We start from the raw sequence: 12,414 nt of genomic DNA, 5'->3' as shown, positions 1-12,414 counted from the left end.
TAAGGCATTTGTTCTATATTGACACTGAAGTTTATACATTTGGGTTGTGGTTATTTAATTTGTTTATTAATTAATTAATTCATGTATTTATTTTGCCAGTACTTAACTGGTGTATGGATTTATATATCTATGTGCTATTAATTTATATTAATTTATGCAACTTATGACAGTACTGCTGTCCTTCTTGGACTGGACACTGTAAAAAATCCTTTTAATCTCAAGAGTTTTATTAAAGGTTAAAAAAATAATAAGCAATTATTCCACCTTTATATTGTAAGGTGAAGAGCCCACTATATTAGAAAATCAGAGGCTCTCTTATGAGCAACACTTGGGAGCAGTAGTGAAGAAGAACTCCCTTTTAACAGGAAGAGACCTCCAGCAAAACAAAACTAGCCTCAAGGAGGGACAGAAAGCTACCAACAACCAGTTGAGGGGTGAGGGGAAAGAGAGAGAAAGGAGAGAAGAGAGAGAAAGATTAAAACACACAAATAGTTGGCAAGAAAAGGCAAAAAATAATGCTGTACATCTATAAACAATGACCGAAGGGTGAACAGGAAGTTTATCCCTGGATATGTGCAGCTACACAGGAATAATTGAAAAAAAATCAGCTGTTGGCCCAAGAGGTTAAGTCAGCAGACTAGCCAGTGGGTTTGCAGACAAGCCTTATATTCATGGACATTACAGTTTGTGTCACACTGATCACAGAAAACGTGACAAAAAGCGTAGTGCTGGACACCTTTTTTAATCAAAGAAATGCAAAATAAAATGATAAATATGAGTGCATGTGCACTATGCATGCAAAAGTACGTACCATCAGTACTTACTGCATATGACTGATGGTGTACGTACAGTCCGTTTCCGGCTGGCACACATTAAATGATAGAGTTAGGGCTATGACAGTGTTAAGTGCATATGGGGAGGTAACAACTTAATTAATAATGTTAGAGCTCTTAAAGCTGCACCGATCAATATTTTTACATTAGCCGAGAAGTAAATGACGGTGAGTAATGAGCAATGTTGTTGTGTTGTTTGTCGTAATGTAACCAAGAGTCACCCTGCAGTTTACCCTCAAAGTGTTTTAGTGCCTTCAGTTCATTCATTCGGTCGTATTGCCCACAGCCTTTTCTTTCACATTCATTTCCACTGCTTTCACAAGCATCAGGAGGCAGATTTTCTTTCATGAAAGTCTGGTTCAGAATGATTCGCCTGCCTCCAAACTGCAGAGAAACAAAAATTAGCAACTAGCTGGTGAACATTGTGAAACTGTTTTCAGGTGAAGAACCAGATATTTCTCCTGAGAGTTGGTGGGGACCAAAACAGAGGTGAGAAGGAAAATTGGAGTCAGAGATGTGTTGAAGCAACATCTTAAAATTTACAGGGAGCTTGCTATTGGACTTCCAATTGGTTGCAAATCCTTTGTAACACGGTTGTTATTAGATGTGATGAATACGTTCTGCTGTTCCACCCACAAAAAGCAAAAACCATATCTGATTTTAATTTTTAATTTTTGATGATCTCCCATGTGAGGTCGTCTCCTTTTGCATCTCCTTTGCACATGCTGCTTAAAGTCCTGTTTTCACCGCATACAGTGGGGCAAAAAAGTATTTAGTCAGCCACCGATTGTGCAAGTTCCCCCACCTAAAATGATGACAGAGGTCAGTAATTTGCACCAGAGGTACACTTCAACTGTGAGAGACAGAATGTGAAAAAAAAATCCATGAATTCACATGGTAGGATTTGTAAAGAATTTATTCGTAAATTAGGGTGGAAAATAAGTATTTGGTCACCTCAAACAAGGAAAGTCTCTGGCTCTCACAGACCTGTAACGTCTTCTGTAAGAAGCTTTTCTGTCCCCCACTCGTTACCTGTATGAATGGCACCTGTTTGAACTCATCATCTGTATCAAAGACACCTGTCCACAGCCTCAAACAGTCAGACTCCAAACTCCGCCATGGCCAAGACCAAAGAGCTTTCGAAGGACACCAGGAAAAGTATTGTAGACCTGCACCAGACTGGGAAGAGTGAATCTACAATAGGCAAGCAGCTTGGTGTGAAAAAATCAACTGTGGGAGCAATCATCAGAAAATGGAAGACATACAAGACCACTGATAGTCTCCCTCGATCTGGGGCTCCACGCAAGATCTCATCCCGTGGGGTCAAAATGATGATGAGAACGGTGAGCAAAGATCCCAGGACCACACGGGGGGACCTGGTGAATGACCTGCAGAGAGCTGGGACCAAAGTAACAAAGGTCACCATCAGTAACACACTACAACGGCAGGGAATCAAATCCCGCAGTGCCAGACGTGTTCCGCTGCTGAAGCCAGTGCATGTCCAGGCCCGTCTGAAGTTTGCCAGAGAGCACATGGATGATACAGCAGAGGATTGGGAGAATGTCATGTGGTCAGATGAAACCAAAGTAGAACTTTTTGGTATAAACTCAACTCGTCGTGTTTGGAGGAAGAAGAATACTGAGTTGCATCCCAAGAACACCATACCTACTGTGAAGCATGGGGGTGGAAACATCATGCTATGGGGCTGTTTTTCTGCCAAGGGGACAGGACGACTGATCCGTGTTAAGGACAGAATGAATGGGGCCATGTATCGTGAGATTTTGAGCCAAAACCTCCTTCCATCAGTGAGAACTTTGAAGATGAAACGAGGCTGGGTCTTCCAACATGACAATGATCCAAAACACACCGCCCGGGCAACAAAGGAGTGGCTCTGTAAGGAGCATTTGAAAGTCCTGGAGTGGCCTAGCCAGTCTCCAGACCTCAACCCCATAGAAAATCTGTGGCGGGAGTTGAAAGTCCGTGTTGCTCGGCGACAGCCCCAAAACATCACTGCTCTCGAGAAGATCTGCATGGAGGAATGGGCCAAAATACCAGCTACTGTGTGTGCAAACCTGGTAAAGACCTATAGTAAACGTTTGACCTCTGTTATTGCCAACAAAGGTTATGTTACAAAGTATTGAGTTGTATTTTTGTTATTGACCAAATACTTATTTTCCACCCTGATTTACGAATAAATTCTTTACAAATCCTACCATGTGGATTCATGGATTTTTTTTTCACATTCTGTCTCTCACAGTTGAAGTGTACCTCTGGTGCAAATTACTGACCTCTGTCATCATTTTAAGTGGGGGAACTTGCACAATCGGTGGCTGACTAAATACTTTTTTGCCCCACTGTATGATGGTGAGTGACGATTGTGTTGGTGTAGCCAATAATCTCCTGCCTTTTTAATACACTATGAGGGGGGCACACAATGGCACGTACTGCAGAGGAGGCTGTTGGGCTGATTGGGGCCAGACCTCGGCTCAATCGTTTTGGTTCCCACCCAGCTCTCGTCACTCATGCAGATTCTTGGCATGGAACTCAGGTCATTTTCTCTGTGCACAAGTTTTAGGTATTTTGTGAAGTTATAGACGTACAAGTGGAAGTATTCAGAACAGGATTTGAATAGATCGATCTAATAATGTTGGCACACAGTGCTGAAGTGCTCAAAGAGACAAATAAAAGTCACCTAATAATTTTGCTGGGTTGCTTAAACTTTTAGATGCACATATCATGAATACAAGACAATACGACTCACAGAAGTCAGCTGTCACTTGCAGCAACTAAAGGACGTAAGTGCACATAGCTGAATAAAGACAAGGAACAATAAAGTGAGATGGAAGCATCAAAAAAGCACAAAGAAGTAGATATAAATCAGTAAATATAAGAGATTACTTAGTAGGGAAAGAAAGCTGGTCTGAACTGGTTAACCAGCCTTGTTATAAGTAGTCCTGGCAGGCCATTAAAGCTGTGGCTGAGGTCCCAGCATCAGTTACCTTATTAACTTTGCTTTAAATGAATGCTCCTCTAAGCTGATCAATTCTAGTCGAGACAGATTCTCGCCAGTGTGAACTGAAGTAGCCTCAGGCTCACATTCTGCAAATATACACCTCTGTCCATGAGTAAAAAAATATGCAGGAGGGCGCATTAATAATTGATGCAGTTACAAAACTCATGATAAGGAGACTGCGGCAGGACAGAAGAAGATGTTTGCTTTAAACTTAAAGGATCAGGTACATGTGTACTGAGTGACAAGAACTTAGTGTACTTATTTTAACCCATTTCAATGGTTTAAAATGCATCCTCACTGGATGCATCACCACCTGGTATGGCAACAGCACCGCCTACAACTGCAAAGCTCTCCAGCGAGTAGTGCGGTGCTCTGAACGGATAATTGGAGGTGAGCTTCCCTCCCTCCAAGACATCTACAGGAAGCGGTGCCTGAGGAAAGCGGGGAGGATCATCAAGGACTCCAGTCACCCCAGCCATAAACTGTTCAGACTGCTTCCATCAGGAAGGAGGTTCTGCAGCATCCGGTCCCGTACCAGCAGACTGAGAGACAGCTTTTTCCATCAGGCCATCAGACTGCTGAACACGTCATAGACACCTCAGCTTCACTACTGGAACTTCAACATTATGCACTCCACACTGTATATAAATGCCACTTGTTTTGCACATATTAAACTCTGTATATTTTATATATTTTATTATTATTATTATTATTATTATTTTATTTTATTTTTTTACTATTTAATTTGTAAAAATGTGTATACACACACACACACACACACACACACACACACACACACACACACACACACACACACACACACACACACACACACACGTAGGAAAATATTTAGTATACACATCCAGAAATGCATACACTATTATATATTGTACATATATTTATTAGTTTCAGGTTGGCCATTCTTGTATTTTGCTCGTTTGTGTTGTTGTGTTTGCACATCTCTGTTGCTTGTGGGGCTCGCACACAAGAATTTCACTCGCATGTGCTGTGCCAGTGTGCCTGCACATGTGATGTGACAATAAAAAGTGATTTGATTTGATTTGATTTGATTTAAAAGAAATAAGTCAGATATGTATGTTACCCTCTAACATAATGCTTTGTATGTAAAAAAAATAAATAAATAAATCTTACCAATTACACACTTCATAACATGATTAACACGGGTGTCATATTTAGATTCTGTCAGGAGGAATTAAAAGTTAACTGAAAACCATGAAGGAGCAAATCTTTGACCTTTCAGAACAATCCCTATGCAGGTGCTATTAAAGAAAGCACTAAATTATTACTCCAGTGTAGCTTCTAAGGTGTGTGGCATCTCAAGCTAAATGTGAAGCTAATTGAGAATTCATCACATGTTGTAGCTTGAAAATGTCAGCTGGCTGTCAAACAGCCATGTTTTTATCTGCATGACATCATATTTATGATGTCTCCGAGGGTTTTGACCGGCTGCCACTGATTAAATGACAGTGAATCATTCAGTTTGAGATAAAACAGTAAAAGTCCCCAATGCAAGTGTTAAAGGGAAGTATTCACAAGTTAACACAAATAAATGTCTGGAAGCTTCCACTAGAAAAAGAATTTTAACAGAAGAGAATAGTATTTGAGTACCAGAGGTCAGTAATGTGCTTCACTTTCACGTTTGCCTTTCTGCTGCATCAATCTGGACTCTATCCACTGCTACCCGCGAGGGAAGTGAGGCTTACTTCCCAGTTGAAACTCTATCTCTTGCATTCAATGTGCCCTCTAAGATCTTATTGTGGAATGGTTGATATTACAGTTCATTGCTGCTTCCCAGCTCCAGATATCCAACCCTTTCCCCTCCCTCGGGTGGGAAAGGGAAACCAGACACTGTCTTGTCCAGCCTCCCCTTGGTTGGCTAAACCTCTCTGCTACCATCAGTTTTCGTTAGGGCACCGCTGCAGCCACACGACATCTGACAACCGCAAAACTTGACTGAGGAAAAATTTGGAGAAAATGGGAGCTCCAGAGGAGGAAGCGCCACGTCCCCCATCAGACATCACTGTTTTCGGGGCCAACTGTACGCTCCACGGCCTGAGCCACATATTTCTGCCCGGTGGAGTGACTTTCCGGCGGTTGCTCTGGGCTGCTGCATTCAGCGCCTCGCTTTCCATCTTCCTGCTCCAAGTGGCCGACCGTGTGATCGAGTATTATCAATACCCCCATGTTACAATTCTGGATGAAATGGACAGTCCCGTCATGTATTTCCCAGCCATAACCCTCTGCAACTACAACACCTTTCGAAAGTCCCAGCTCCGGAGGAATGATATCTTCTGGATGGCTGGACTCCTGGGTGTGGAACAAGGAGACTTTGATGATTTCATGGCCGCTATAGGGCAACCCACAGACAGCAACACCAAGTTTTTCCCCAGCAAGACCTTCAACATGCTGGAGTTTGTGCAGAGGACTAGTCATAACATAGAGGAGATGCTGCTTGACTGCAAATACAGAGGCAAGGACTGTGGTCCAGAGAACTTCACCACAGTAAGTAAGGCTCCTCATGTAGGTGTCACCTCTTGTGTGATCAGTGTAGCCACTCAATCATTTAGGGCTAAAACCAAAAAATCCCAAACAAGATCACAATGAGAGGTTGAACATGTTCTCTCTGCAATATTTCATAATGTCTCAGCAGGTTAATTGCTGATTCATTATTATTTAAACAAAATATTTAATGGGAAGTGTCAAATCGTGTGTTAAAAATCTTTAATTTGAAATTATTAATAGAAAGCTTGAAAGCAAAATTTGAACAGAAACAAAGCCTCAGGCAGAAATACCAACAACTGTGAGCTGTTCAATATTCATTATAAAACTACGATTCCAGCGCTTCATTTTGCCCGGGGGTGAAGTGAAAAATGAGTCTGTTTATGTTTCTGAACACCAGGAGATCTGCTCAAAGACGTTACATTTCCAAAATGAGCACTGTCATGATGTCATGATGAGCATAATCATTCAAATCAGATATCGTTAGTAGAGGAGACATCACTTTGATTCAAATTATGCTGTCACTGCGTAATTTAGCTTTTTTTTCTTAACATAATCCCTACTTTATTTTTTAAAATACTAGTATAAATGACATGTTTGTGAAAAGATAAAGTAGCTTTAGGGAGAACAATGGGTACGTGGGTGGAAGAGGAAAAGTTTCTGAGGAATACTAATAAAGCAGCACTTTATCTCTGTTTACAAAGCAGGAATGTGTTTCGTTCGCCTTTATAGTGATGCCAATATTTATGCTGGGTCCAGTTCTTCACTTTGTGACTGCTATTAGCTGTAATTTTTCTTGAAGGAGAAATGAAAGTTACTTTCTTAAAAGTGTCCTCCGAAACGTTTAATCTACTGAGGTGCCATATGGTTCAACAAATCTCTGCTGGCATCATGCATCATGCATTATGAAGCAAGCATATGCTGTTTTCAAGACCAGTAGGGTTTTTAACACGTTACTGTTTTTCTTTGTAAATACCTCAGAAGGATTGTCGTCTTCATCGTAGTAATGGCACCAAATGTTCTAAATATTTGTCTCCGATCACAAAAATCTAAAGCACATAATGTCACAGGAACAATGTCATTGTAGAGATGAAAAGGTAATTTGTCTTAACTTGTGTGCCTTCATTTTTTTTTTTTTTTTTGTGAACTCCAGTTTTTCCTTCTCAATTTTCAGGTCTTTACGAAAGAAATAAAATTATGTCAGCAGAATCTGAGCGGAACTTAATCGTCCTGCTGCAGAGACAGGGGAAGGATTGTATTTCGATGAAATGGGCCATTGATTTGAGTGATGAAAACCCAGCCTGAGACGGGTGTCTCATGCTGCACAGTTTCTTTGGGAACCAGCAGTGAAACAGAGGCAAACGATTTATACTAATTACCTAGCTGTTCTAATGTAGCGCTACTGTTGCTATTTATTTGTTTTTTTGTTAGTGACAGTGATTCACATTAAAAGAAAAGGTTTGGCTTTTCAACTCAAACCAAACCTGACACCTACTATGAAGACTTGCACATTTTAGATTAGATTAGATTAGATAGATTAGATAGAACTTTATTAATCCCTCGGGTGGGTTCCTCTGGGAAATTCGATTTCCAAAAAAGCACAGCACCGACAGAAGTTACAGAGTTACAGAATATTATATATATATATATATATATATATATATATATATATATATATATATATATATATATATATATATATATACACACACACATATATATATAAATACAGAGACAATATAAATAAAATATACGAAGGGGATAAATAGAATAAATAGGAATAAAAATAAAAATACAAGTGAATTGCACATTTCAAGTTTAAATGACTCATCAGGTTTGAGTCATATTCTCAAAAACAACACAGCGCATATGAGCTAATAAAGATACATTTTGATATCGCTGTGATCAGTCAGATGACCTTGGCTTCTTCACATCCCTGCATACAAAGGGCACATTTCAGCTAAATGTCAGAAACTGGAGATGCTCGGAGGGCCTAAGTATAGAGGGGACTAATTAAAGATTCATAGAGCTGCCTGAATTCCCCCTTCCTCGATTCCCTCGGCCTGCTGATCTTTCTGTGGGAGGCTGAGAGGCAGGTCCTCTCATAGGAGATAAGATGGGATGGAATTGAGATTACCCATTATATACTTCAGCAACATCAACACAAAATGACTCACACAAGGTCTAGACAACATCCGACAATTAGCTCTGTGTATGTGGAAAAACCTGAGAAAATATATGCACTGAATCATTCAGATACCTCTGCTGATGCACTTAATTGATCCATTTTGGTATGGCTTTTAAAAGGACATCATTAGAATAAACATACGGCTCGATTTTCCTATTTAAACCTCTTAGTACAAAGTTTTGCAGCTATTCGACCATATTAGTTGTAGCATACTAATACTTCACTTTAGTTTGATAACATTTTTCAGATGTCCTTTCGGATCTATTTCAGTACATGCATGCGTGTACGTATGTGTAGCATTTTAGACAAAGTAACAGTGGCTGGAGAAACTTGGCATGCCTGACAGTGACAGGAAAGACCAGATGTTTCAGCTAATGAGCTGGGTATGGGTGCAGTCGTATTGAGAAATCTCATAGGGGAAATATCAGCGCCCCCAAGTGCAATCACTCCCTTTGCATCAAGTAATGAAATATTTTTTGGGGGGAGAGATGCTGTAATTTGCTGGTGGAGAACGACTCTCGTATATTTAAAAGCTGGCAGATGGTAGAGGCTGGGAATGTTCTGCCCATGCGGTGCTCTAAATATACATAGAAACATAGCCTTGAATGTCCCTGGATCAGTCTGTGGTAACAAGCCGTGCTCAGATTACAGTTTTTGGTAGCTAGGACGCTGTATATGACACAACATCACATTAAAGAAAACCATTTTTAGATTATAATATATATGATTTGCCAAATAAGTGTCTTGGTGGAGGCTTTACTTCATTATCAAATTAATCTCATGCCTCCATCTTGGTGCCTTACTGTCTGTGAAGTGGCGTGTGATTGATTACCTCATTAATACTCAAAAGCGTAAGCACCCCAACACACCCTGAATCATTGCTGTGGATTAAGCCTGCAAGACTAGCTCACACCAAATAAATCATCTGTCATTGTGTATATGCAGGATGCATGCCGAAGCTGGTGTAATATCATTTCAATCGATCACCAGCTCAGCACTTTAGCCGGCCCATGCCACTGCAGAGAGCTGATCCTAACATGTTTATCCCGTTACGCTTGATCTTCTATGTTGTCACTGAACTTCCCGTAGATCTATTAGTTTATGGTGTAACAAAAGACCTTTGGTTTAAGCTTCCTTTTTAATATTACATTAAGTCTTGCCTGCCAAAGCTAGAGCCAGGAGCTGGTGTTTTACTTTATGCGCTGCAGTATCGTCTGGAGGCTGATGTTGGCTTTGGAGGTGTTGAAATCTCCCAATTCTTTGAATCTTTGGGCTGAAGGAGGGACAATACTCGGTGTATAAATGCTCAATCAACAATCATTTATTTCCATACAATTCAACAGTCAGAGCATTACAACGTCCGGACGGGAGAGATGCTACCAGAGGGTCAGGCACATGTCTCAAAATGGTGACGGGTTGCTCAGCTTTTTATAGTCTCTAGTGGCCCCCAGCTAGTCGTAAAAGCCAAAACATCACATTTTTTCTCTGTTACAGCGCCTAAGTTATGACCTCGGCAGTTGTTTCTCTGCTTTCTGTAAGGTGGGGGTGTGGAATGTGGTCTATCTATCTCCCCTGTCTTTAGACACAGAGTCTCCTGCTTACAACCTTCTCTTCATGATTCAACAATTAAGCATGTCAAGAAAACAGTGTAACACATTCCCAGCAGATCAAGGATACAGAGTGATGCACATTTATCTAATGAACTAATATGTGAATATGTTCTGTTAACTCAAAAGTATAATGAGAACTAAACTACATACAGCTCACACACTCTATATTAAAGGGTATAATGTGATCTACAGCAGTATTCTAATTCAACTACTTTGATTACATATATAAGGTAACATATAATAACAGAATAATCTAATAGAGGTCAAAGAAAAGAAAAAGGTGAGTAAAAGAAGCAGAAGACAGGATTGAGTGTCAGAGATGCAGACAGAGAGAGAAAATAGGCAACGTGGAGAAAAGTACAAAAGAATAGCTCCTTATACCAGAGAGAGGTGGAAAGGGTGAAAAGCGACAAATAGATCTGAAGGGGAGCGCTGACACAAAATGGAAACAAATGAGAAAGAGAAAACAGAAAAAGAGGCTGCGCTGTGCTTAGATTGAGGTGGGACTGGGACTCAGCTGAGCACTGACACCATCACTGTGATTCAGCCTGCTTTGGAGCAGAGCCACTGCCTCGATGCACAACTGGAAGCATTAGGAGAGATGAAAGGAAGAAGGTGTGTGAAGGAGCACAAAATTACACTGCTGCCTAGAGCATGAAAAGGAGAGTAGAGATAAAATAGAGTATAGTGCAAACAATGAAATAAACAAATCTGACGCACCGAGCGTAGATGACAGGCCAGATTACAAATACTTAATGTGTTTATTCCAGTACTCAGTATCAGAAAAGATTACTGTGAAAATCGCTGTTACTCTAAGTGCAGCATTGGCAGTCCAGTCAATGGCACTGAGGAGGAATACTGAAGGAATTCATGGAGGGGATGCTGTGTGAGGGTGCTTTATGCTGACTTGCACATCCGGCATACGACCATAGGCAGACATCGGAGGTGCCCGTTGACAGAACCTCTTAAGTTAATTGGCTTGTTAGGTGGAGACACCGGACACAAATATGGCTCTGTCCAAAACCAATAGAGCCATTATGTTTTGTTGTAGATTATCAGCCTCCTGGCATCATGATATTCAAACAACAGCATGCATTGTACTCCCAAGTTTTCCTAATCTACTGAACACAGATGGAGCACAAATGACTAATGGTTCATATCACAAGTTCTTTTGATTTTTGATTGCCTCAGAAGCCATATTTAGCTTTTTTTTTTTCCTCCACTAATGGCCTCTGGGATCTACATCCTGGTCTCTTAGCCAATATGTTATGCACTGCACCTTTCAAAGTGTGGAGTTGCTTTCTGAGATTACTCTTCAAGACTATTTGGTCAATATCATAGACTGTATATAAAAGATGAACCCACTGGTTTGTGATACCTTGTTGTGAAACATCAGCATTAGTAATTTGGCCATGTTTGTGCCATGTTGTTGTTGTTTTTAAGGCAGAATTGATCATATATGGACAAATGGAGTATACTGCATAGCTCCATTAAACTGACACCATCACCAGGTATTATTGCTAAGTAACATGCAAATGAATGATCCGCACAGCAGGCCATCTATTTTTTTTCTTTCAGATAAATCCACTAAAATATCTGAAAACACCACAAACATGCTGCAGAGATCCAGTTCAGTCAATTAACAGGGGTGAAGCCTACTAAGCCTACCAGTGAGTTAAAGTGGAAATGGCCTAACTTTAAGCCTTAATGCAGTTTAAATAGTAAAGCTATAAAATAATTTATCACCTTTTTTAGTCATCTTGAAGAAATAAATTACCCATAAATACCAAAATACATTTTTGTACCAGCATGTGAACATGTTTACATTTCTGCTATTTTTGTTACTTTGCATCGTCTTGATTTTTCAACCCGTTGCACCTTTAGACAGAAGAGCTTAGACATCACCTATTGTTGGAAATGCCTTATTATTAGGCCACACCTCTTTCAATACAGGTGTTTTCACTGCCACGAGCTTAAACTTGTATACAGTCAAGCACCTAGTAATGCAGTCTGCCTTAACAAACATTTTGAAAGATTATGCCGTTCTAAAGAGCTCACTGGATTCTGTGAGATTTCTTTCCTCCTAGATGACTAAGTGATTTTTATTTTTGTATGTACTGTATGTTTGTATTTATTTGTTCAGACTGCAGTATAGTAAGATTTAAAGTAGCTGAGTAGCTTCAGGGTTCACCTGAAGGTTCTGAAGGTAAATGAAAGAGAATCTAATATCTAAATGAGGTCTGTTCTGTG

The 12,414-nt window shown here is 40.2% G+C and overlaps 1 protein-coding gene across 2 annotated transcripts in view; it reads left to right on the top strand.

Annotated features, from left to right (window-relative positions):
* Positions 1-12,414, top strand: part of asic1c (acid-sensing (proton-gated) ion channel 1c) — a 106,782-nt gene that overhangs the window by 65,882 nt on the left and 28,486 nt on the right. The window contains exon 1 of one of the 2 annotated variants that reach the window (XM_085389106.1): positions 5,780-6,369. The exons of the other annotated variant lie outside the window; for it this stretch is intronic. Within the exon in view, the coding sequence (XP_085245232.1) occupies positions 5,842-6,369 (528 nt within the window). The 5' untranslated portion in view covers positions 5,780-5,841. Of the gene's footprint in view, positions 1-5,779; positions 6,370-12,414 lie in introns of those variants that run through there. 2 annotated transcript variants of the gene reach the window in all.

This window comes from Rhamphochromis longiceps, linkage group LG18 (genome assembly GCF_057381845.1).
Source record: "Rhamphochromis longiceps isolate RC_006_pf linkage group LG18, R_longiceps_female_GT1.1, whole genome shotgun sequence".
NCBI lineage: Eukaryota > Metazoa > Chordata > Actinopteri > Cichliformes > Cichlidae > Rhamphochromis > Rhamphochromis longiceps.
The sequence above is the reverse complement of the archived record's forward strand: the minus strand, read 5'-3'. Positions and strand labels throughout refer to the sequence as shown.